Source organism: Notothenia coriiceps, unplaced genomic scaffold (genome assembly GCF_000735185.1).
Source record: "Notothenia coriiceps isolate Sejong01 unplaced genomic scaffold, NC01 NC01_scaffold00034548, whole genome shotgun sequence".
Taxonomy (NCBI): Eukaryota; Metazoa; Chordata; class Actinopteri; order Perciformes; family Nototheniidae; genus Notothenia; species Notothenia coriiceps.
In genome coordinates, this window is record NW_011367249.1 from 121,354 (window position 1) to 147,867 (window position 26,514).

Sequence of the window (26,514 nt, forward strand, 5' to 3'; positions counted from 1 at the left end):
GTTGAAAACATTTTCTAACAAATCTAAGTTGATAAGAAAAAACCCAATAACAAATGTACAGAACAAGCTTGAAATACACCCTTCATATTTCCTCTTATGAGCAATCTGACGCTTCTGTTTTAAGGAATGAGCTGCAACCACAATACATGAAACCCTATTGGCAGCTGAGATGTTGTTTCTTTCTTAAAAAATGTTCAAGTGTCAAGAATAATTGATTTATCCAACTTATAACTGAATGTATGAGGCAATATACCTCTAGGGAGCNNGCCCAGCCCTTCAAATATTTTTCTGTATGTGGCACTCGGTGAAAAAAGTTTGGACACCTTTGCTTTAACCCATCACACATGCAAGTGTCCTCTGCCTTGTTAGACCTTCTATCTGGGAAATAGCTAATTGTATCCATTTGTTGAAGTAACCAAGGAATCTCTAAAGCGTAAGTCAGTCTTTGGCAGAAAAATCCACACTGACTCTGTTCCAACATGACAGATACAAATACCAGACTAAGCGTTGCAGGGCGTTAGATATAATGGATGAAACACGATATTATTCACAGCCACATCCCATAAAAAGATGTCTTGTTATTTTGTTCTGAGCAAAGAAGGAGAGCAGTTATTTAATTAAGTGATAACAAATATGTATATATGTTCATTTTAATTCATTTCTTATTTTATAGTTATTTATCACTTTGATTGTATCCTTAAATTGTATTAATCTGTGCTGTCCTGTTTTTTTCAATCTTACCCTGTTGCTGTTAAACTACAGAATTCCCCCACTGGGATTGATAAAGGTCCATCTTATCTTAAACATTGACCCTTTAATACATGTAGTGTTGCTTGATAGAATAGAATAGAATAGATTGGGAGGGATGAAACCCTCTAATGGTCTCACATGCAGAGCACACAGCACACAATTAAAGTTGTTCTCTGCTTTTAACCCATCCCAGTACCAGGAGTCTAGTACTAGGAGCAGTGGGCAGCTATTGTACAGCGCCCGGGGAGCAATGGGAGTGGGGGGGGGAAGGGGGGTGTCCGGTGCCTTGCTCAAGGGCACCACGGCAGGGCAGGAGGTGAACTGGGATCTCTCCAAGTAGCAGTCCACACTCCATATTTTAGGTCTGGTCTGGGACTTGAACCGGCGACCCTACAGCTCCCAGTCCAAGCCCCCACTGACTGAGCCACTGCTTGCAAATGTTGTTAGTTGTGTTAAACAAACATATGACTTACTCGTTTTAACATATGAGCAATATTACAGAAATGTTACTAGTTCCTGAGAAGTCAGAACATGTTTTATGGTAATATGACTCAGGACTGCAATTCAAACCTGTAACAACATGTCAAATGGGCAGAGCAAATATGGATCACAGGGCTTTAGAAAGAAAGCAGTGATTTGATCCTTTTATATAGCAGGATAATCTCACCTGAACGAAAAAAATGAAGTGCTTGAAAGAGGTGTTGAGGTGGGCCTCCTCCTGCAGCTGCATCACGGAGTCAAAATGTTGATGGTAGATGTGAGCGTAAACCCTGAACAGACGCTTCAGGATGGTTTTGGCCACGGACATGAAGTTCTTAGGGAAGGGAACTCCTGTGGGACAAAGCACAGCGGAAAACAATGATGTCAAGAAAAGAGCTTGTGTGTTGTAATCAAAAAGCGAGCATGTGGATAGACAGTGTTAGAAAAGGCCTGCAGAGAGAGAGAGGAGACACAGAGCAGTCAGACCGTATTGTCCCCATTCGGTTACATTTCCTCTGTACTGCTCCACTTCAAGTTGTTATTAAACAACGAATAGGAGATTAAATGCAACAACGTTCAGTTTTAATATTGAACATTCACATTATTACGACAGTGTCCATTTTATTTAATTGCAGTCTTATTATACCCCAACATTTAGCATTATGTTGCAACATGTTGTAGTTTGACACATTATCTGACTTCATCTTCACTTGTTGTTTGTTTTGGGGCTTTCTGCCTCAGTCTGATCTGCAGCATGTGAGGCACATGATCATTTGGAGTGAAGTCAGGTGACTGGCCTTTGACAGTCAACAACTTTAACTTTGTTTTCCCTTGGTTGCCTTATCTTTATGTTTAGGATCATTGTAGGGCTGCTCGATTATGGCAAAAATCATAATCACGATTATTTTTGGTCAATAATTGATATCACGATTATTAAAAAGATTATCCATTTACTTTGAAAACATCAATTCATTGAAAAAAAAAAATGTGAACAGTATGTTTTTAACAGTTGATTACCCTGAACTTTAAGTATAATTCAACTAAAAAAACATTATTTGTTTTCGTAATCGTTGCAAGCCAAAATCGTAATCGAGATTAAAATACGATTAATTGCACAGCCCTAGATCATTGTTCTGCTTCTTGGGCTCAACCGAATAGTTTGAAGCTTCATAACATTCATAATGTTGACATTCAAGCATTGTTGAGTCCAAACATACAAATATATTGAAGGAAGATACATGTAACCATTTCAAATATTCACAACATACAGGTTTATGGAATAGGGATGTATGGTAGGGCTGCTCGATTAGGGCAAAGATCATAATCTCGATTATTTGGGTCAATAATTGTTATCACGATTATTAAAAAAATGATTATCCATTTACTTTGAAAACATCCATTTATTGAAAAAAAAAATGTTGAACAGTATGTTTTTAACAGTTGATTACAATGAACTTTAAGTATAATTCAACTGAAAAACCGATAAAAAATTAAAATAAAATAATTGTTTTATTTCGATTATGTTGTTTTCGTAATCGTTGCAAGCCAAAATCGTAATTGCGAGTAAAATACGATTAATTGAGCAGCCCTAATGTATGCAATAACTTGCTGCTGGGAAACAACGTGTGCTAAACATTGTAGTTTGTTCCCTAACTGCTGAAAATGAAAATGCCTTGTTAATCATAACTCACCGATCTTGGAAGGAAACAGTGTCTCATCATCCAGTTGATCCTGCACCCAGGTCATCAGGTAGTCGATGTATTTGGGGGCGGAGCATTTGATGGGCTTCTTAATATTGGTGCCATCAGCCCAGTGATACTCATACCTGCAGAGAAACAGATCGCCACCTCTTGTTATACTAATTTATTTCACTAGAGCAAGCTTGCATAAAGGACATGTAAATTAAAGCTCTTTGTTCAACATGCACTTATTCTGCCTTTCTGTCAAGACATAACATCATCTAGGAAGTGAGATCATAAAAGAGCAGGACAGGGGAAATGCAAAACTAGCAACAATCCTATTCTTGATGGCGGCTATGTCAACAGGAAGTGAACCGCCGTCTCTTCCTCCAGATTACAGACTGAACACAGACAGTCTTGGCAGGATAGGGGAAAGAGGAAGTTCCACATCTAGATTCTAACCAAACAGCCTCAACAGGGACCACACACCACGTTTAAATCCTGTTTCCTCATTCGACATTCGAATGCATTTTTATATCATACACTTTAGCTGTCTTAGCCACTAACAATCTGAATCTATAGTTGGGCTCTTCATGGTGTGAATTAAAGGTCATTTCCCAATTCTGGCTGAGATAAGGTTTTACCAATTGAACTTTAAAAAGGTCCCCTATTATACTGTTTTTCATTAATATATTATAGGTCTCAGATATATACAAAACATGTCTCTGAAGTGTTTGGCTCCAAACACCAAATAGATCCTTGAAACATCCCATAATCCCCTCTGTTTCAGCCCTGTTTCCAAAGTGCTGATTCTCTGTCTGTTACTTTAGATGAAAATAAGGAGCCCCTCCCCACGCCCCTCTGAGAGATATTTGGTTAAAAAGAACACAATGGTGCTCTAGGAGGAGATTCAGGTGATAAGGGGGGGGGTTACCTTGGTTGGTGATTGGCTAAAAAGCTAAAAAAAAATTATGACATCATAAAGTGGCCAAATCTGATCAGCTCGATTTCAGGCAGGTTTTTATAGAAATGGATCAGGACAAAAAGAGAGAGAATCTTTGTTCCTGAAGCTTTCAGAATCTCTTTCCACAGAGGGGACACATATTCAGGGTGCACATAACTTTTCTAGTGAGTTACTCAGATGAGTACCAGGAGACAGCGTTTGGTACTCACCCCACACGAAGCGTGGTCCTTCTCAGTGTGTCCTTCACTGTCCTCTATTTACACTTCTTGCATGCTAGATGATGAAGATGCACCTCCCTGTCTCTTTTTAAGCCTCCGATTTGCTTTCTCCAAAACTTGTTGCCAAAACTGTGAAGTCCTTGCATTTCCTGAGGTCAAGTGGAAGGATCAAATACTAAGAAATGATCCCATGACTTGAAGTCATATCTGATTTCAGATGTGGGAAGTTACCAAGTACACTTATTCAAGTACTGTACTTAAGAACAATTTTGAGATATTTGTACTTTACTTGACTTTGATGCTACTGTGTACTTCTACTCCACTACAGTTCAGAGGTACATGGTGTACCTTTCCTCCATTACATGTATTTAAAACCTTTAGTTACTTTACAGATGTGGCTGAATGATGTGAAATATAATCAAATGTTAAATCAGACTGTAGTTCCACCTTGAGTAAATTCACAAGCTACCCTGCAGTATACAAAGTCATTACAACTAGCTGCACCTTTACCAGCTGTGATAACACTTTAATGATCAATCATTAGAAAACATATCATATATATTATTTTGAAATGGACCAATTTGCAGCATGACAACTTTTACTGTCGCTACTTTAACTATATTTTGATAATACTTTTCTAATTTTACTTGAGTAATATTTTTGAATGTTACTCAAGTAATACTTTTACTGTAACAGAATATTCCTACACTGGTACTTCTACTTTGACTCAAGTACAAGATCTGAGTACTTCTTCCACCTCTGTCTGATTTCAAACTCTTCCATAACACCCTGAGTAAGTTTGCAACTGTGTGTTTCACTCCACTTTGTTGTAGATAAAACTGCAGCAGCTTGACCACAGAGCGTGAACATTGTGATCAGCTGATTTTGCGCAGTCCTCCAGTGTGTGGGCGGGGCACAGAGTGTGCTCAGAGGAGTCTCCCACTGCAGCCAGTTGGCGGAGTTTTGGCACAATTCTGTTGTTCATACCGACGTTAACCCTGTCTGTGCACACGGTGAACAACTCTGTCGTCCGGTGATCTAAGCCTCTGCCTCCTGTAAAGCTTCACAGGTCCGTCGGTTATGTCCTGCGCGGCTCGCCCAGCACCCAGCACAGTCAGTCATAGAAAGTCAGAAGATTTTTTGCAGGGAGCGAAACGGCAACGTAGCTGCTTAATGTTTTTGGGTTTTTGACATGTCATTACATTACATGTCACTTTTACCCAAAGCGATGCATACATTCAATACTGTGGACAATCCCCACAGGAGTGAAGTGTCTCAGGGACACAACGACATGCTGACTGCAGTGGGACTCAAACTTGCTATCCCCTGATTCAAAGTCCAGCACACTATCCACTGAGCCACAGCCTCCCATGTCTAGTATACTCCATTGAGTGTTGACAAGAAACACGTGTAGACTAAATATGTGTTTTGTTTTGAGGTACGCAAAGGCGCGTAGTGACACAAGTGACGTTACGCAATTCAGATTTGTGGCACGGCGTACCTGCGTACCAGTTATGTGCACCCCTGCACATGTTTATGTATAAAAGACATGAAAAAAGTGGATTTTGCATAATAGGTGACCTTTAAGATGAAGGTGATTTTGACCTTAATTTGGCATTATTAAAACCACTACTTAATTGATGCATGCAGGAAAAGGACAGTGTTGGCTGTTACCTCGGTCCAGCAGACATCACGGAGCAGCTGGTCTCTGTGCAGAACTCAGTGATGGTGCCGTACAGCATGTTGATCTGGTTGAAGAAATCCACCGCTGAAAGAAAGTGCTAAAAGTATTAATGTTGTCGAGAAAAGTTCCTACTCATAACAATAAACAACCAAATAGTGTCACCTTAATTACATTTGGTGGTTTTCTCTAGTCTTTTTATACAATGTAGACAGTGTGTGACCAGCAATTCAAAACACACCATCTGTAACTATACTTTTACTTACTGCTTTACAACAGTTTACAACTCTGTTATGTTTGTATACAGTACATGTAATTATCATTAAGCACATAGGTTTACCTTCCGGTTGCCATGAATGGGATCTTCTTTTACTTTTGAATACATATTTAATGAGCATTGTTGGAGGGAACCTGAAACCTAAGATGTATGTTTCCAAAGACATTACATTATTACATGTCACTTGTTAGACGTTTTTATCCAAAGTGATTTACATACATTCAGTACTGTGGACAATCCCCACAGGAGCAATTTGGGGTGAAGTGTCTCAGGGACACAACGACATGCTGACTGCAGTGGGGTTTGAACTTGCTTTCCCCCTGATTCAAAGTTCAGCGCACTAAGTTCAGCGCACTATCCCACTGAGCCACAGCCTCAACAAAGACTCCAATCCGGTTTTGCATATGATAGATAAAGAACTACAACTTGTGTCTAGTTGTTGTTTCTCTATTTATTTATTTTACACAAGGTACAAGTCTGGTCTAGTGTAAAATAAAACAAAACATAAAAACATGTACGCATGTGTGTATGCTCTATTTTCACCTAATGACTATTCATAGTTTCTGTAAACTGTCTTTTATTTTCTGTTTAAAATCATTCTCCTTTTAATACCCCTGCTAACATTGTTAGCATTGCTAACATATGTTGACTCATAATTTATCAAATTGATGTGTGTGTTTGTTTTGATCTGTTCCTTCCTTTACCACTTAATGGTGTAAATGTTAAACCCCTAGGAACAAGGCTTTTGTTGTCATGTGTACATAGCTACAGACAGTGTAGTTATGACAATGGAAAGCTTAGGTCACAGGGTCCTCCAACAGTGCAACAACAGTAAAACACATAAAATAGTAAAGGTAAATCAAATAAAACACTGAAATAATACGAAGAAAAAAGGCAGAGTTGGAGAGGAGCCAAATACACGGCAGCCCTCATCACCGGCGCCATCTTTTTTTTTTTTGGAACATTATGTTTAGATATTTTAAATTGTGGTTTCTGGACTGACTTATGTTATCTTATAAATAGCTTTATTTTTGCATTTAACAACTCACTGTTGACAGCGATCCACTCATTGAGATCCTCTCCCTCAGGCAGCATGACGGCCTGCCTCAGGTTCCCACTGCCCAGCGTGGCCTCGGCATGTTTCAGTAGCTCGTACTGGTGGGAGCCCTCTGGGATGTTCTTCTTCGGCTTGAAAGTCTTGGATGAGCGATTGCCACTGCAGAGAAACAAAAGTGGAGCTGAGCAGTTGTCATGTGATGTGACACGTTTGAAAGGCTTGTGGAGGAGTAGCTGCTCCTCTCGGGCCTCCACATGTGAGGATCCTTCCTGTGAGCTTTGAGCAATCAGCAGCTGACATTATGGCAAACGTCATCGTGAAATGACTCAAAAAATGGCCTTAAGATGCTAGTGTTTTTAGTTGTCTTGACTAATGTAACACTATAAATTGGCCAACCAAATACAGACATGACATGTGAAAACTTCAGACCGTGCAGAATGCTGTTTTAATCATAAATATAATGAGAGGTTGTATAAAAGATAAGATGTACTTTATTAATCCCTAAGTGGGGAATGTTTTCGTTGCAGCAGCATGTAAAACAAAGTATTGCACATAAGTAGGAATAAAAAGTAGTAAGACATTTTAAACTCTACAATATACACATCTCAAAATAGAAATGAAAACAGAACTGAAAATATAAAAGTTGACTTTAAAAACATCTGTAAACTATCTGACTTCCGTTTTGTGCATCATACAATGGCTCCCTGTATATTTAAGAATGTATTTTAAAGTTTATCATCTTAGTTTTAAGAGACACATAATTAATACAACCCCTTTTGTATCATATATCATCCATGGTTTGGATCCTTCATGATCTTCCACAGCCTCCCTTTTAAACTGTTGGCAAGGATGCCACAAACACGTTTGGAGATGCTACTTGTTTTGCCACAGTGCCAAAAAAGGTGGAGAACTTTGCCTTTAAATACTATCCATGCTGACTCTTTTTAATATATCCTATAACAAGGAGCTGTCCGTTTTTATCCTTTTTGATTCAATTAAATTATAAGATAATAGGAACACTCATGTTCTCCATTTCACCTTCAGGGTAGTTTTTACATATTACTCCAGTTGTGTGATTGTATTTCACATTATTAATCCAAATGTGCAAACTAAATAAAGATATTAAATACATGTAGTGGAGTAAAAGTACATTATTTACCTCTGAATTGTAGTGGAGTAAAATTACAAAGTAGCAATACAATTGAAATACTCATGGAAAGTACAAGTAGCTACCTACAAATTGTACTTAAATACAGTACTTGAGTAACTGTACTTAATTACTTTACACCACAGGTAAACAACGAGACACTTAATCACATTATTCGACGTTTAGCAACCTCCCAACGAGGTCAGGTCTGCAAATTGAAACACAATAACTTAACACGTATTGTCCTAGCCTAATTAAATGGAAAAGTGATAATATCAGCTAAGTGGGCTAACCTAGCGTCAACCGTCATGCTAGCCAAGTTAACTAACGTTTGATAAAAAGTTGGTGAGTGCTGGAAACACACACATAAACACAGATGACAGATTAAGTAAAGGCGACGTATTGTAAGTTAAATACAAATGCGTTTTAAGTTAAACCTGAACGTGTTATGAATTCACAGTGGTTAACGGTTGTTGTCTGTAACGGTGTCTCACTTTGACGCCAGTTACTTCCCCTGATGGAACTTCGTAGCTAACATTAACCACAACGTAACTAAGCACAATATCTGACCATTGTACTTACAACAAGAAGCTCATCTTGGCGAAGCGGTCGTCGAAGAGCCTCGATAACAACTCTAGTTTAGTAAACAGGTATTAGTTTTACAATCACCCAGAAGGAACCACTTGTCAACGATGCCTGCTAACAGTGAGGCTAACATGAACTGCACCCTCTGAGGCTCTTCCTCTATCTCTGTAGCGGCCCGCCGGCAGACTGTCGCCCCCTGGCGGCTGCATCTGGTACTGACACTCTAACATACATCCATGGTACTACCACTCTGCACATAATGTATCTGGTACTACCACTCTGCACATAATGTATCTGGTACTACCACTCTGCACATACTGCATCTAGTACTGACACTCTGCACATACTGCATCTGGTACTAAAATACATCCATGTTACTAACACTCTGCATCTGGTACTACCACTCTGCACATAATGCATCTGGTACTACCATTCTGCACACATAATGCATCTGGTACTACCACTCTGCACATACTGCATCTGGTACTACCACTCTGCACATACTGCATCTGGTACTACCTCTCCCCCATACTGTAACTGTAGAGAAATTAAGTTGTAGACACTTACTTTATTTAGAATTTTTCTTTTAGTTACAATAAAGCCAAGACATACACAATATACAGTAAGTAGGTACCAGAAACCTTTACATGACGTACAAGAGAAAGAAAAGGGGGAAAAAGCTGGGTATTACATTGACAATTCCTGAGAATAGTCTGAAGCTGCCAGTCGATAGCATCGTGGACATAAACAAAAAGGTTAAGGGTTACCCACTACCAACACAACAACAACAAAAATACCAAAAGGAAGAAAAGAGAAAACTAAAACTAAATAACTGGGGATGGATTGCCAAACATCAGACAAAATTAAGAATTACACAGTCTTTACAGAGTAAGTAAAATAAAATACAAAGTAGTAGACAGATTAACTGTGGTGTAAAGTAACTAAGTACTTTTACTCAAGTACTGCACTTAAGTAGGCTATAATTTTGAGAGACTTGTCCTTTACTTGAGTATTTCCATTTTATGCTTCATTATTCATCTACTACTCCACTACATTTAGTTAACATTTAGTTAGCTCTTAAGCCCCAAGCCTGTTTTTCAGGTTTCAGGCTCGAAAATGACATTCCCAGAACAAATGACCATATCTTTCTAAAAGGGTCAAATTAATAATCTTTTTTCTCAAAGTAATGATAAACCTGTGAGTTGGATGTAGAAAAGTCAGAATCAATATAGATGTTATTTATTTTAAAGAAAATTCACATTTTAACATTGGGGTTTATGGAAATTGCTCCCTTCTGCAGACTGCTCCTACTGGCCACTAGATGAACTGCAGTTTGAGGCACTTCCTGATTCGCATCCCGAAAGTTGCCCAGAGTTTGCCGCATGGTTAGTAGACTAAAAGCTTTAGGAATCCAAAGTACAACATATAATAAGTACCCTGTATCAAGATTGATGCAAAACAAGTGATATTTGACCTTTTTAGACAGATTTAGCAAAAAAAACCTCTTCTGGGGCCATTTGGGTGGATTTTCCTTATCTCTGGCCCCCTTCTTCGATTTTGACATGTGACATCTCTTTCTGACCGTTAAAGCCAATAGAATCGAAGGGAAATCGTCCCGCACACACTCATGTTAAAAAAAAAGGTGACGTCTTTGCGCATTCAATTAAGCTACAGAGCGTAGGAATGGCCTGCTCTACTATTTTAAAAAGGAATTGCAGTTTTATTGCTTATAGATTATCAGAACATTTCAAAGGGGACACAGCCACATTGGATATTAACCTATGGATTAATTACATCATCGTTGTTATCGTTTTAATGCCATTGAAGACCAGTTTAGACCAGACTAAGACGAAGGTAAGCCATGTTAGCGTTGTGGGCTACCTAGCGGCACTTGTTTTGATGTACGTTTTTGTTGATAACGTCGCGAGTTTGTATATTTCAGTGTTGAGGTGGGCACCGTTAGATTCTGTGTATTTACGATCATAAAAGATGTGTTGGATGTGCAGCTAGGATAAGTAATAAGGGAGCTAGGAGTGATTTTCAGTGCAGTAATAGGTTAGCATTTTTTGCTCGGGGCTAATTCAGAGGCTCACTGTTAGCATTGTGTGTTTTTTTTGAAAAAAAAAATGAAAAAGATCAGTTAAATTATTTTTTTCCCGTTATATGGATATAAAATATTCATAGTTTATTAAATATTAAGGTTCCTTAGACATGTTTTCCTGCAAATTACACGATTTCGGCCCCGGAACCGGGTCCGTGGGGCTTAAGAAGCTACTTTTAACAAAATGCATCTCCAAAAATATAACTATTGGACTAATTATTTAGGTCACACATGTGTCAAACTATTTAAATATTTTACAAAAACATACTCATACACTGTATTTAAGTAGAATGTTGAGGGACCTGTACTTTACTTGAGTATTTCCTTGTTATGCTACTTTTGACTTCCAAGCAACCACAATTCAGAGGTAGGCCTAAATAGTGTAATTTTACTCCACTACATTTACGTAGTGCCTTAGGAAAAGTAATGAATAATTGTTTTTTAGTAGTAGCTACATCGTACATTTACTCGGCTACTCTACAATACAGTACCAGGCATTCAGAGGGAAGGTACTTCCCCTGCCTATTTTCAGTTTATTTCCTTCACGGCTGAAGGCGCGAGTTCAGTTCAGTGGAAATGTAGAGCGTTATCTATGATGCAGTGGAGGTGTGGCAGCAGAATTAACAGTGACGCAGTGCAGGGGGAAGGGCTTTAAAGCCTCGCTGCCCCTCGCCTCTTCCTCCACAGACTCAGCTCTGTCAGCCCGGGTTGTGTGTTACGTGACCGGCCGCGGCATCTCTTCTCCAGTCAGAATGGCAGCGATCAGGACCCTCAGGAAACTGTGTCAACACTCCCAGCACCAACTCTGTAAACTGCACACGTCCGCCCCGAGGTGAGTGCGACCCTCAATCTCTTTTCATTTGAGAGCATAATGTTCCGCGCGTTTTTTTTTTTCAAACATGAGGCGAAATATTAAATATACATGTAGATATGTTCATTACGTTTATTTCTTTAATGATCGGTCGTCTACAGTGCTGCGTGTGCGTGGATATCACATTGTGTGTTTTTGTGTGGTGGATTTGATAGATTTTGTCGGAATAAATGTCCCTACTCGGTCACATTTTTGCTGCACCTCTGGCGGTATGCCGGTAACATTGCAGCCGCCGACTGGCTGATGAAATCGGTCCCAGTGCTTGCACCCAGAGGTTTGGGGACCCAGGATTCAGCTGGAGACCAAGGTGTTGCTCTTAACACAGTCAATGGTCTGAACCAGATATACAAGTTATGCATATCCGTTTTGTAATCCCTGACATGTGATCATATACAAATAATGTGGTATTATGAGAAGGCGAGCTCTCAAAGCAACTTTTCAGCATATCGTGCGAGTACTTATTGGAAACGTGCAGAGTTCAGCATGACTGATGTAAATCTAATTATCTATCTAATGTCGCACACACGCCTTAAAAACTCGTGTGACCACTGCACATGATCTGCAGCTCCAGATGCACATGATAGATAATCTAGTGCATTTAACATGTTATGCATTATTACCATGTATCTCAACAAAGTTACTTAAAGTAACTTTTAAGCATTTTAAACACATGATTAGACATGAACTCTAAAATATTTTCCTTTTAAAAATACTCACAGCAAGAAGTTGCATGTTCAGATAGATACAATACAAAAATGCATCAACAGCAATAGAAGAAAAACATACAAAACGACAACTCTCCTTTGTGGTGGGTCTCAAATAACATGGGCTATTTAGCACTACTATGGGGCAATACATTTGAAAATAGACATTTTCCCCTCAGTAGTCTGGCTTTTTGTTTAACTTCGTATGAGGTTAAAGAGTCGTTTGCTGCTCTGTATTCTAGACACATTTCGTTGAACCTGGAACACTGGCCCCATAGTCGTAACACCATTTGGCCCAAAGATGTGATACATTTCTGTGAGGTTTAATTAGTCATGGCAGAATAAAAGGGTGGTTGCGTCACTGTTGATGGTTCATTACTCTTCAGTTATTAACTACGACTCTCTGTTTGTTGTTATGTAACACAAAACCACCCTAGTTCCTCTGACATTTCGACAAAGCAAGTCAACCCGGTTCGTATACTCATACTGACTGCTCATACTTGAACTCTACAGTACAAGTGCCTATGAAGCACATACTCTTCTTTCAGGTGCAGACGTGCTGCGTCTAATTTTAGAGCCTTGAATTGAAGCTTACCAAGGCTGGATGGTTGCAATGACAGGTTTCTGGTTTCAAATGTCTGTTCATTGGCAAAGAGGCCAAATCCAGTTTATAAGGGACCTTAGATCAGCCCTGGGAAGATTAATAGTAGGCAAGACTGTGAAAATATTAGCTTAGTTGTCCCTGTTTATGTGGTTCATTTATATGGTTTATGAAACGTGTTGGGCCAGTTTAATAAACAAGTAAGCACTTGCAGTCTGCGTTCAGACCGAAAGCAATGCGATCTTTGGCTTTACATGTAATCCCGCCGCCCCCCAAAACATCGCATGGCGTCCGGTGTGAATGCAGCATTACATTGAGAATGACGGATTCCCCATTATTTCTGCGCCTGAATACCAGCAGGATCACAGCTTGTAAGTTAGTAAAGTAAGTTAGTGACTGTTTCTCATCTGACTCCAATCTTTCTGTATTCCAACTCTCAGACAGGAGGCGGTGGTCATCTCAGGAAGGAAACTAGCACGGCAGATTCGAGAAGAAGCCCGTGTCGACGTGGACAAAATGGTTTTAGACGGCCACAGGAGACCCCACCTGAGTGTGGTTCTGGTGGGAGAAAATCCAGCCAGTCACTCCTACGTTCTGAATAAGACACGAGCCGCCGCTGATGTCGGTAAGAAAAAAACACCCACAGCCCTCATACGTATGTGCAAACAGCATTAAAAAAAAAAAAGATAAATATAATAACAATAGAACAAATGCCTGTGTTTTTAAGTTGTTTTCTCACTGTAACCTCCCACAGGAATCTCAAGTGAGACAATTCTCAAGCAGTCAGACATCAGCGAGGAGGAGTTATTGGACCTGATCTACAAATTAAACACAGACCATCGTGTGGACGGGCTGCTGGTCCAGCTGCCTCTGCCAGGTACACAGAGACTGGAAGAGAAGGATTAAAATGGAGTATAGATTTCCTCATTGGCTGCAATAAGCAGATAATGTTAGACCTCAATCATTGTTTTTATTGTTAACGGTAAAACAAGCCTCAATAAGATGCATTTGAAAACTAAACCCATCTGTTTTCTTGAACAAGGTCTTTGAGATCTAGCGTCCCTGACTTTAACTTTCCTTTGTTTTCTGACAGATCACATTGATGAACGGGCCATCTGTAATGCAGTTTCCCCAACCAAGGATGTGGACGGCTTTCACGTAGTGAACGTGGGTCGCTTGTGTTTGGATCAGTCCACCATGCTTCCTGCCACTCCCTGGGGAGTCTGGGAAATTATCAAACGCACAGGTAACCACTTGCTAACTTCATAACTCTAATCCTTAGTGCTAAATGCAGCTAAGCAACTTTCTAAACCAACGATCTGAATTCTCCTCTTTTAGGTATTCCTACTATTGGGAAGAATGTTGTTGTTGCTGGACGCTCCAAGAATGTGGGCATGCCGATCGCCATGTTGCTGCACACAGACAGCCGCCACGAGAGGCCCGGGGGTAGGTTACTGTGCATTTAAAGATTGAGGAGTTTAATATGCAGTATAAATACTAAGTTATACGTTATTTCTGTTGCAGGCGATGCCACAGTCACCATTTCTCACCGACATACTCCAAAGGAGCAACTCAGCCAGCACACTAAAATCGCTGATATCATTGTGGCTGCTGCAGGTTCGTCTCACTGTTTGTTTGTCTGCATCCAAAATCAACTGAAATGAGGAGTGCAATACTTCCCACATGAAATTGTTATATTAATTATTCACCCTGTTACCTTGAATTCTTGAAGAAAAACTTCTCTGCATGCCTTCTCGGTAAACGAAGAATAATTGGTCAAATGACATTAAAACTATACAAAGACATTTGTTTACAAACTCCGAGTATAACCTAAGTCTGATGATTTATCCCAATGCTTTCCAAATACAACTGGATCAATGCAAAGTGTTGATTATACTGTATGAGTTGGGTGAGAGTTTGTAAACCTAGCTTTTATTTTGTTTGCTGTTGTTAAATAGTTTCCCCATAGAGGCATGAAAGAGAAACACTCCAAGAGTTCAAGGCAACGCAGGGGGATTATTTGACATACAAATGGTCATTTTGTGGGCGAAGTACAACTTTAAAGCTTTTTTTTCCTTTCAAGTATACTGAGTTTTCTTTGTCTGTTTACCCGATCATCAGGAATTCCAAACCTCATTACCCCGGACATGATCAAAGAGGGAGCGGCAGTGATTGACGTTGGAATCAACAGAGTGCAGGACCCGGTCACTGGGAAGAGCAGACTGGTTGGAGATGTGGATTTCGAAGGTAAAAAGGGAAAATCGAGCATGATCTTATTTCAGCGTGTTGGCCATCTCTGGTGTCTGTAACCTCATACCTACCTCTGTCTATATTCAGGCGTGAGGAAGAAGGCGGGATTCATCACCCCAGTTCCCGGAGGAGTGGGACCTATGACCGTAGCAATGCTCATGAAGAACACTATCAAGGCAGCTAAGAACGTTCTGCTCTTTCCCCCGGAGAGGATCCGCATGGCGGCTGCGTCCTAATGGGTGAAAGAACATCCCTGCAACAGCAACACATTCCACCCACTCCTAAAACTACCGCCCCTCCGTTATCTTTTTACCTGGAGCGATCCACCGAGCTCCCGTTGCACACGGACTGGAAACATGATAGCTCCAAGGTTCCTTGCTGCTGACATCTTTAACCTCTCCAACTACAAATCCAGCCATGTTTAGACTGTTACATTCACTCATGCAGCTGCGGGTTCCTTGTAACAGCATTTTAAGTATTTATCATTTGCAATGTATTTCTCTGAGGTTATAATGAATAAGGACAACTATTTTATTTATTACTACATTGACATAATATTTAAAAATGAATGGAGGCCGGTTACAGTGTTTGAGGCCTGTCTGTTGTGCTACTTTAGTGATAAGGGCTAACATCATCAGGAACAAGTGTGTTTTTCAAGCTTTAAAGATTCACAATTGCCTTTGTAAAAACTTTGAAATAAATCTTGCAAATATGTTCTCACATTGATGTCTTTTTATTTAAGATCGTCTCTTCATTTACGCTGTAGAGCAGTGAGCATGACTGTAATCTTACTCTCGAGCATCAGATTCACATTGATGCACTCAAACCAAATATAACCTACTCCTCGGTTACTATCAGGTTACTGCTTCTCAGTACCAGTATTGAATAACTACATGTTCCCGTCTTCACCTTTAGTACAATTTACCACCACTAGATTGTAACCTTACTTCACACCAGATGTTTTTTCTACATTATTAGCCCCTTTTTAATCCATATCCTGATTTATGAACTAACTTGAAACAACAACAAAAAAAAAGATTTCCCACAATATCACTGTATTCCTTTAAATCCACTGACCTGTTTATAAATGGCAGGAAAGCAATTCTTGGCTGTGAGCGTGACCCAGATACCTGTTGCACCTCTTTGGGGGGGGGGTGACCTTTACCCTTTACACAACTGGTCAGATTTCTTGACAGTCGTCCATTGATAAAACCGTGTTGCTATTTTTTAACTTCCCGCTTTCCCGTTCAACGTGATCATAAAAAAGCCCTCTTAGTCTGTTGTTTTGATATATCTCAAATTCCCATTTTACTCTTGGTGCAGAGGTTACAGGTCACAGTGGGAACTAACTGAGAGCAACAGGTGTTGTCGGTGGGTTCACTGAGTTCATAGCTTTATCTTTGGACCTCTGCTTGAGATAGGACAGACCTTTCTTTATCTTTTTTTTAACTTTTTGACCCTTTTTGTTGCTGAAATGGAGAAATTAAAAGCAGAATTGATATCATACTTTCTCTGTATACTTAACATAGCAGGAACATTGCTGTTGTGTTTTTTTTTGTTGCTATTTATAAAAGAGAAAAAAACACTTCCAGGCAGGATAAATTCAAAGTACTATTAATTGTTTAAGCGCAAAGATGCAAGACTTTGTGGAATTAATCTGCTTTGGTATGTAGAATATGAGTAACATATCCATGTTACATTTGGATTAAAAGTATTATGTATACTTTCTGAGTCATCTCCGCTAATTTTAAAATACTTCTAAGTAGTGGTTAGGTTAGTTACCAATGAATAAGCATATTTAAACCATGTCCATATGCAGTGTTGGAAGAATTACTCCGATCAGAAAAGTAAAAGTACAAATCCCATGAACGTACTTGTTATGCAGAATGGATCCTTTTACAGTATTTTATTATCATGGTTATTACATTATCCTGTTTTTTTACATGCAAGAGCATAATTGTAGTTCGTCAATTTGGACCAAATTTAGATACTGTGTAGATTAGTAGTAAAGTGCTAAATTACATCATTTCAGCATATATGTGTTACTATGTTTACAAAGTAACTAGTTACTGCGAGTGATTAAATAAATGTAGAAGGAAAAAATAGGATATTCACTTCTGAAACATAGTGAAGTAGAAAGAAGCAAAACGTGGAAATACTAAAGTAAAATTATGTAAAAGATAGTGAATATAGTGTCCATATGCTGGGTTAACCCTTGTGCTATCTTCCTATCAACTGTGCAACATAGTATATAGTACAGTGTAAATAATCAAACCTGTGTTATACATTTTAAGCAAACCTTATTCTGACTTATTACAAGTTTTACTCTTCTTTTTTGAAATGTATGGTAAAAGGCCTCCTTTAGACAAATTAAAATATCATTTCTGATTCAAGAAAGGCAAAAATATTGACTGATTTTACAAGACTGCAGATGCCATAGACTTGAATAAAACCCAAAACCTAATGAAAGTGATCATAATTGTTTTTATCGTAGTATACAGGCACGCATATCATTTTTCTGGCTCTTTCATAGAACAAACCCGACATCGAGGACAACAGGAAGGTAGGAACTAGGAACCTTAATATTGCGCATCCGTCTTCTTACGGATGGAAATCGAAGACGCACAGACTTCCGTAAACTTACCCAGCCTTGCTGCTGTTGTTAGACAGTTTCACATTTGAGGATCTTCATTCAGCTTCTCTGTTCGGATTTATCTCGGTTTTGTTTCCTCCGTGATGGATTGCAGCAAATCCCCTGAACGAGAAGGCCGACAGAAGAAACAAGAGAAGAAGAAGAAGCGGAAACGCTCTCACTCTTCTTCGTCTGATTCCTCGTCGTCTTCTTCCTCCAGCAGCAGGTCATCAAAGAAACCCTCTCTCAAAACCCAAGGTGAGGACTGAAAACATGTATAAAAGTCTATTCCTGCTGGGAAATGAATTGTCTATGTCGATGCCAGTAAAAACACGTGTTAATACAATTTCCCCCCCAAACAAAATCATCCTGTACAATCCTTTAAAATCAAGATATTCTACAAGATCTTTGCTAAATAAAGCTCAACTCAACATGTTTATAATCCTTATGACTGTTTAGGAATGGTCCATATGTTGTACGTTTTTTGGACCAATATCCAAAAATTGACTAAGGCCACTCGACATTTAGACTATTTTAAATGAACACCAATACATATAACTTTTGGGTGCCCCAGATAATACATCTAAATATTCTGGTGGGTAACCTTTCCATATTTAAAGCCCCTGCAAGAACTAATCAGATTCGAAGTTTCCTAAACAAATACTTTTCTTTTAAAGGTTGGGTCTATCTTTAAAAGTAAATACACTCAACCCGTGTTATATGTATATTTTATTGTAAATGTATCTCCGTTATGTTACCCGCTTATTATTTGAATCACTATAAGGATCCTATTAACTCATTTTTGTCCATTTGTTATTTCGTTTGTCATGTATATGTTTTAAAAATGAACAAATAAATTACAATAACGTTGCAGTGGCGTTTTCTCCTGGAGGCCAAGGGAAGCCTAAATGAATAAGAAAATGCTTAAATTAATAAGACGAGAGAGTTTCGGCTGGAGAGTGCGTGCGGACCTGTTGGTTTTAGATAACAGGCGTGTGTAAGTCCTGCATCTTTATGATACAAATGTGTGTAAAATGATACCGGGCGCTGTAATCACTGATCTGAATACGTCATTACATTGACCACCCCACCCCCGACCCAAAACAAAGGACGTATTATTAGGGCTGCTCGATTAAGGCAAAAATCATAATCTCGATTATTTGAGTGAATAATTGATATCACGATTATTAAAAACGATTATCCATTTACTTTGAAAACATCAATTTATTGAAAGAAAAACGTGTAGTATGTTTTTAACAGTTGGTTACCCTGAACTTTAAATATAATTCAATTGAAAAACCAATAAAAAAATATATAAAATAATGATTGTTTTATTTCGATTACATTGTTTTCGTAATCGTTGCAAGCCATAATCGTAATTGCGATTCAAATACGTTTAATTGAGCAGCCCTACGTATTATTGGCTTCCCCCAATTTTTTCCCCCACGTCACGCTACTGGTTATATTTATAACTCATTATAAATGTATCACCGTTATGTTACCTGCTTATTATTTGAATCACTATAAGGATGCTATTAACTCATTTTTGTGCATTTGTTATTTCGTTTGTCATGTATTTTTTTTTTTAAATGAACAAATAAAATAAACTACAATAACTTTGGCGTTAAAGGTGGGGTAGGTAATTCACATGCTTTGACAATAAATACATAAAATATATCATCTGTGGAAGCCGTGGCGCTGTAAAAAGCACGACCAATCATTCTGAGCCGGCCCGGCTAAAATAACTTGATGGTCTACCTGCCTGTCAGCCTTCCATCTGTGCACCAACGTATCTCGTGCCCTCATTGGTCATGTTCGTGTGTGTTGGAAGAGGGGCTCTGTAAGGAAGTCTGAAGGAAAGGGCGGATTTTTTTCGGTTGTGTATTTTCACATTCTAGCGCACTCGAGCTGGTTTCTCCATTCTTACCTACCCTGCCTTTAACTCGAAAGAAAGTGTGTTCATCAAGTAACTCTGTTAAACTTCTTGTTTCCCTTAGATGTGAAAACAGAAAAAAAGAAGCAGAAAAGAAGTTCCTCTTCCTCGTCTTCCTCTTCTTCCTCGTCATCTTTATCCTCGTCGAGTGAGGAAAAGAAGAAGAAAAGTAAAGCAAAGAGAAAGAAGAAGGAGAAGAAGGCAAAGCTGAAGAAGCAGAAGAAGAAGGCTAAGAAGAAGGAGAAGAAGCTGAAGAAGAAGGAGGAGAAGGAGAAGAAGAAGGAGGAGAAGAGGAAGAAAGCGGAGGAGGAGGAGAAGAAGAAAGCGGAGGTGGTGTTGCCCAGTCCTCCAGCGGAGAAGCTTCCATCTTTCCTGGAGGTTTGGCAGAGTGACGAGGGGGCGTTGGAGCTGGGACCAGGTGGGACATCACTTCAGTGTTTCTAATATAAAACAGACAAGTCAAGTCAAGCAATCTGATTGGTTCTTAGCAGTGATATGATGAGCGTATATATCACGGGTAGAATTGTAGTTACTTTTCACAAGTCATGTATCCCTCCGCGTCTGAGAAACAGCTACAACTGTTACATTACGTCCATTACAAAACTAATGTCGGGCCGAACCACGCCCCTTAGCTGTGATATAATGACCATATACCACGGCCTGTCTTGAGCTATTGCTTAAATAGACCCTCTGGTTGATGAAGTTATATAGAATGATCAGATTTAAGACAAATATCGTATTTTTTCTCCATTTTCCTCCGCAGTGATGACGGATGAGCAGAAAGCCCGGCTGGCCACCAAGAGGCCCCTCACTAAAGAAGAGTACGACGCCCGGCAGAGCGTGATCCGCAAAGTGGTCGATCCAGAAACAGGACGCACCAGGTGAGCCCGAGCTGAAGAGTAGAATCATTCACAATCAACAACAAGGAAGTGTAAAGGAGCAGTTGACCTGGGGCGATCAAACACCTCCATCTCAGTCTTAAAGCCAAGTCACCGCCCTTTAACAGTTATTATGTTCTTTCAGATTGGTGAGAGGAGAAGGGGAGATCATAGAGGAGATGGTCACAAAAGATAGACACAAAGAAATCCACAAGGTACGAGAGAAATGTCCAATTTGAAACTTTGTGTGCAATAAGTGTTCCCTCATGTCTAACAGTGAACTTCCATGTGTCCCATAGCAATCCACCAAGGGGGATGGGAACGCCTTCCAGAAGAAACTGGGAATCAACAGGTAGAAGAAGCCCTGATGTTCCTCGGGAGTAAAGCCTCAATAAGCTGAATCTGATATGATTAGCCTCTGCCAGTTTACTGTAGTGTAGGTACATGTGCCGGCACTTAATGAACACTAAAGAGTGAACATTGCCTACATTACGACCTCCAGGGAAATCCAGCTTCTCGTATTGATTTGCCTTTTTTAAATCTGTGCTGGAGTTTTATTTTAAGTCGACTGAAATCTGCAAAAGAAACTGTCCTAAATAGTTTGATAATTCGCTGATTATTGCTTATTTATTCGTCTCCTTGTTTTAAAGCATTTTGTCGATTTGCATTTAAGGTCAATTCCAGCGAGTAAGGTTGTCCGTTACTCAGATGACTCGTGACTTCAAACAGTCTGACCAATCAATTATTTGTTTAATTAGAAACTGATTAATGTTGCAATTCTTTTTTTTATGTTAAGCATCCTTCCTGACTCTTTTGCATACATATTTTACATATTGTGGTTCTCTGAACAAATCTGTATTTGGGTAACTTTTTTCCAGAGAAATAAAAGTTATTTTCTTAACTATATCAAAGCTCCTTTATTTGAATAATCCAGGTCATTGATGCTGAACCAAATGACTCCACTGACAGTGTTGTGAAAAAAGGCAAAGAATGACTGAGTTGATCTTTTTATGTTCTGTATACACTGTACATAAAAACACAAGGGAATGGATACAATGAAGTTATCCAAAAATCTACAAGATACACACCCTGTACAATGACATCTTTACCAAGGTATGTTGCATATGTATGTACAGCCTATGAATGCTAACGGATGTAACTGGTGGCGTCGGATTAACCCGGGGAACATAGCTTGAGACAGGTTGCTGAAATATTTCCTTTAAAGTAAAAACAAGCCAAAGCATTTTGAGGAAAAAATGTCTGTTCGACAAACAGTCTATTCTTTTCCATCGAGTCAATTTGGGAGTGAGCAGCGTTCAGTCGAGGCCTCGCAACACATGTAAGGCAGAAGAGGGAAGTGTAAGGCCTCTGATCGTGTGGGAGTTAGTAGAAACTCAGCTAACGTCTGCCCAGAGGAAACGCCCTGATCCCTCTACACGTTCTCTCAGGAAGGACGTATGGTTCAGTAGTTTCCAACTTTAGACAAGTGCATGTTTTTCCCCAATGATCAAACAGCCGTCCTTCAATCTGCAGCCGACAGTTTGTAATAACGTCCTTCCTTCTTATGCGTTGAGATCTACTCTGAGTTATCTAACCCCGTCTCTCCTCCTTGATATAAAGGGGTAGACAAAATACTAGAAACACCCCCCAGTATAACACTATACAATCCAGCAGCCCCCCAAACCCACCATGAACTCGATCCTTTCAATAACAGTTAAAATATTCAAAGGATTTGTTAAGGGCTAATTCTTTTCAGAGGGTAAAACATTGATTTCTGGGTCACTTTTAAATGTAGTTGACTTAAAAGTCAACGTTGAGATTGAGGATGTCAGTCCACAGTAGAAAACCTACTGTAACATTTCATACTTTTCTCAGATCAGTGGCACTTTTTTACTTATTTTGACACACTATAAATGTGCCTATGCATTTGTTGAGTGCTGCTCATATGTGTTCAGATTCCCTCTGCAATGTAATCTCTATAGAATATGTGCCTGTTGATCTGATTGTCAATGCGTTGCGACACTTCCTCAACACAGTCTGTTTGGTCTTGTGGTTGAGAAATATTGCACGTTTCCCTTACGTTTGAGTCCATATTGGTCCATCGCAGTCAGCTCTCTACTGGTCTATTTGAGGGGAAAATAACCGTCATTTGAATGAATAAATCACAAATGTGTTTCGGAAATAAAAGGTGAACAGCGTGACACAGTCTGAGTTCTGTGTTCCTACTCCTGACAGCGTATTGTACAGAATTTACAATTAGCTTCTCCCTCTAACGGCGCAGCAGAACCTAAGGAGGATTACCTAAGAGCACATTCAACGCCTCATTTACAGCTTAGGGATAACCAGAGAAAAGCCATATTCCAAATATCCAAAAAGTATAATTAACATACAATATATGACACAAGATGGCAGTTCTGTTGATTCTGTTCTCGTGATCTGCAGGATGAAATAATAAAAATACTGTGCCACTGCCAGGCAAAGACCTCTGAGTTTTGGCTGCTGCAACCGAACTATTTAAGAATGAAAGATAAAAACACAACGTAGCTAAAAGTAATCTAAAAACACACTTGGTTCACAAAATCAATACATGTTTAAAATATCCATAATCATAAATAACAACAACTATCATCATTGAAGTGAATCCTGAATGAGAAGGTGTTCCCCCCCCCGGAGTAAAGAAGACACTTGAAGCTGGTCTTCAGTGGCCCAGATACCAGATCTGCACTGTAGTAAAGCAATATGTACAAGCCATTCAAATACATACTTACACAATCCATTTGTACACCTTAATCGTTTCCTCTCTGTTCGTGTGCAGCATATCGTTCTACACGGTTCGCTTTGGCACGTTTAACCGTACAAGTGCTGAGTCGCACATTTCCGAAGGTTCAGCAGCGGCGTGGTCGAGATGTGGTGAAATGTTATAAAATCCCAGGAAAGGTTTCAGCTGCAGCCGTAGTTAAAGGGTCATTTCGCAGTTTGGCTTCATGAGTTATTTCGATGGTTCTTTGGTCTGAGGGGCAGCCAGAAAACAAGCAAAACTGGACTGCTTATAAATGCAACAAGTTGATTCAATGATTTCACGTTGGCTTACACAGCAAAAGAGATTTAAAAAAAAAAATGGTCTTCCTAAAAGTGTTGGCTTAATGATTGGATGTGTTTGGTCAGACATTCAATCCAGTTTTGCCTGATTCTCAGCTCTGCTCCCAGACGTGAACATATCTGATTATCACATTAAAAACAACATATCTTTAAAACTATTAAGCACAAAGTTGATCTCTATATGAATTGCTGTGCTTGCTGTGGCAGTAGTTGGTTACAGTATCAGCACTGACACCTGATACAGGCTGTCTGTAACCACTTTGTCTTGTTTGCTAGAATACAGCATTGGGGTGCTTGTATCTGTAACCATCTTCAGTCTAAAAGCCTGTTGTACAGACTTTAATAGACTGATAAATCGAGAGTAGAAACAGTCTGGATCTGAACAATATAAGCGGTAAGTCTTTTGTGTTTGTCCCTGTTTCAGGAAGTTGCTCCTTGAAATGCCTGTTGAGTTGTGTGTGTGTGTTGTGTAATAAATAAAGCCTCTGTTCATAAATATCTGTGTAGAGTGTGACTGGCATTAGGTCATAAACAGTGGTTTGTAGCACATATTGTGTTCATTGTGGCATTGACCCGTCTCCAACCCCAGTGTTCCTCAGTCTTTGCATTAGTCTTCCTCCTGTATTATGACCCCCTCTCAGTGTCACTTGGGGCTGAGGATGGCGGGCTCCATCTTGGTGCTGCTGCTGCGCCCCCAGCAGTTGGCGGTGATGCTCATGCTGCGTTGCGCTCCCCCCGGCCCGTAGCTGTGAGCGCTCTCCAGCCGCTCGCCGTCCGATTGGCTCTGGGTGCGTTCGGGCCGGCTGTGGACGCTGCCCGTCGGGGAGCTGGGGGCCGGCTGCGAGGAGATGGTGCGCAGCAGGTGCTTCCTCTTTCGCAGGAAGTCGCTGTTAGCGCCCAGGCCGAAGCTTCCCTTACGTAGCACCATGCGCGCCGTGCTGGACTTAGCGGGTCGAGAGCGGTGGCTGTACTCCAGCTGGGACAGATGAGCCGCATACCCCTCTGTGATGAACTGTGGAGAGGACCAGAGACACGCTGTCAGCTATTAACACCCACAGGAGTTATACATCCATGGATATTTATTTGTTCAGTTCAATATTGCAATAATTCACATTCGATGGACAATCTGCACTAATGTACATTCTCTAAATATTCAAGTGACTGTTATTTTGTATATATTGATTGTTGTGTTTTTATTTAGGTCTTAATGTGTGCACATGTAAAAATGTGTCTTTGACATATTTGCACACATATTTTTATTTTTATATTCTATACATTTGTTTTTATATTTGGGATTGCGGGAAACAGTATTTTGATCTCTCTCTCTGTACACACAAACTGGAAGATTGACAATAAAGTTGGCTTTGACTGACTTTGATGAGCCTACTCCTGACAGCGTATTGTACAGAATGTACATTTAGCTGATTCTTCTCCCTCTAAAGGCGCAGCAGAACTGAACCTAAGGAGGATTATCTATGAGCACATTCAAAAGCCATATTCCAAATATCCAAAAAGTATTAACATACGACAATATATAGATAGATATGACACAAGATAGCAGTTCGGTTGATTCTGTTCTCGTGATCTGCAGGATGAATCAAATACAATACTGTGCCAGGGAAAGACCTCTGAGTTTTGGCTGCTGCAACTGAACTATTTAAGAATGAAAGATAAAAACACAACATAGCGATGTTTATTTATTCAGTTAAAATAGTCAAAGTAAAAGGTTCCTCCAACCTTAAGGCTGTGCATTAAGACCCTATACATCATTAGCATTTTAGGAAATGTGCTATTCTACAAGAGGCTGTGGTCAAAAGGCTTTATGGCAACCATTTTAAGATGGATTGAGAAAAAGGACACACCTGACGTTTTTTATTTAGCATATTTAAATGGAAAATAGTTATTTGTTGGTTTTTCTGACCACTTTCTCACTAGTTGTTGTTGTTGTTGTTTTTGGTTTATTGTATTTTGTGTGTTATTGTATTTTGCATTTGTAGACGTATGGAATTGATTCTTCATTATTAGGGTACAGTAATGCTATAATATAACACATGGGGGTGTACCGTCTTCGTCCCCAGGAACCTCCATTCAACGCCCAGGCACCGACCGAATAGAGTCGTGTTGAGGGGGTGCCGGTAGCAGAGCAAGACGCTGCGGGCGCAGGTTGCTGAGGCCGGAAGGTCCTGTGTTCCGTGAAGAGTCTCGGTGACCTGGCTGCCATCGCCAGATACAAACTATTCGTGGTTCTCAAAACCACCCAAAACCCTGATGTTACTTACTTCTTTATAAACTTTTGTCATGACGTATAACTAAACTGACTAAGGTCCATTGGTACTCCTTAACAAGCGACCGATGCCTAGGTCTGCGTTTTCTGTAGAGTCAGGAGTCGGGCGGTAGCGTAGGCAGGACGGGGTTTATATGTAGCAGCCTCTGGAAGTTCTTTGACGTCTCGGTCGCACCGGTCCCATGGCTAAGAGAAAACGTCTGAACCCTTGAACCAGGAACGAAGTCTAATGTTTTAGTGAGTATAGGGACAAATAATAAAAAACGAGTTCACAAAAATAACGTCATAAAGGCTCACTATATGTAGATGCCATTATTTGCATG

At 39.8% G+C, this 26,514-nt stretch overlaps 5 protein-coding genes across 5 annotated transcripts in view; 2 read left to right on the forward strand and 3 right to left on the reverse strand.

The window, feature by feature from the left end:
• The window catches only part of mob1a (MOB kinase activator 1A), an 11,402-nt gene extending 2,399 nt beyond the window's left edge, over nucleotides 1-9,003 (reverse strand). The window contains exons 1-5 of the mRNA XM_010790741.1: nucleotides 8,836-9,003; nucleotides 7,099-7,265; nucleotides 5,766-5,859; nucleotides 2,922-3,055; nucleotides 1,418-1,581 (exon numbers count right to left, since the gene is read on the reverse strand). Of these exons, the coding sequence (XP_010789043.1) occupies nucleotides 1,418-1,581; nucleotides 2,922-3,055; nucleotides 5,766-5,859; nucleotides 7,099-7,265; nucleotides 8,836-8,849 (573 nt within the window). The 5' untranslated portion in view covers nucleotides 8,850-9,003. The remainder of the gene's footprint in view (nucleotides 1-1,417; nucleotides 1,582-2,921; nucleotides 3,056-5,765; nucleotides 5,860-7,098; nucleotides 7,266-8,835) is intronic.
• Nucleotides 1-26,514, reverse strand: part of smtnb (smoothelin b) — a 245,106-nt gene that overhangs the window by 59,833 nt on the left and 158,759 nt on the right. The window lies entirely within an intron of this gene.
• Nucleotides 11,598-16,085, forward strand: mthfd2 (methylenetetrahydrofolate dehydrogenase (NADP+ dependent) 2, methenyltetrahydrofolate cyclohydrolase). The gene is made up of 8 exons (XM_010790740.1): nucleotides 11,598-11,771; nucleotides 13,556-13,740; nucleotides 13,870-13,992; nucleotides 14,209-14,361; nucleotides 14,454-14,561; nucleotides 14,640-14,732; nucleotides 15,237-15,362; nucleotides 15,453-16,085. The coding sequence occupies exons 1-8, from the start codon at nucleotides 11,692-11,694 to the stop codon at nucleotides 15,599-15,601; spliced, it is 1,017 nt and encodes a 338-aa protein (XP_010789042.1). The 5' UTR covers nucleotides 11,598-11,691; the 3' UTR covers nucleotides 15,602-16,085.
• Nucleotides 17,953-23,388, forward strand: arl6ip4 (ADP-ribosylation factor-like 6 interacting protein 4). Its single transcript, XM_010790739.1, has 5 exons — nucleotides 17,953-18,255; nucleotides 19,995-20,348; nucleotides 20,694-20,811; nucleotides 20,954-21,023; nucleotides 21,108-23,388. The coding sequence occupies exons 1-5, from the start codon at nucleotides 18,102-18,104 to the stop codon at nucleotides 21,162-21,164; spliced, it is 753 nt and encodes a 250-aa protein (XP_010789041.1). The 5' UTR covers nucleotides 17,953-18,101; the 3' UTR covers nucleotides 21,165-23,388.
• The window catches only part of LOC104962313 (membrane-associated phosphatidylinositol transfer protein 2), a 63,101-nt gene continuing 58,386 nt past the window's right edge, over nucleotides 21,800-26,514 (reverse strand). The window contains exons 24-25 of the mRNA XM_010790745.1: nucleotides 25,971-26,074; nucleotides 21,800-24,919 (exon numbers count right to left, since the gene is read on the reverse strand). Of these exons, the coding sequence (XP_010789047.1) occupies nucleotides 24,551-24,919; nucleotides 25,971-26,074 (473 nt within the window). The 3' untranslated portion in view covers nucleotides 21,800-24,550. The remainder of the gene's footprint in view (nucleotides 24,920-25,970; nucleotides 26,075-26,514) is intronic.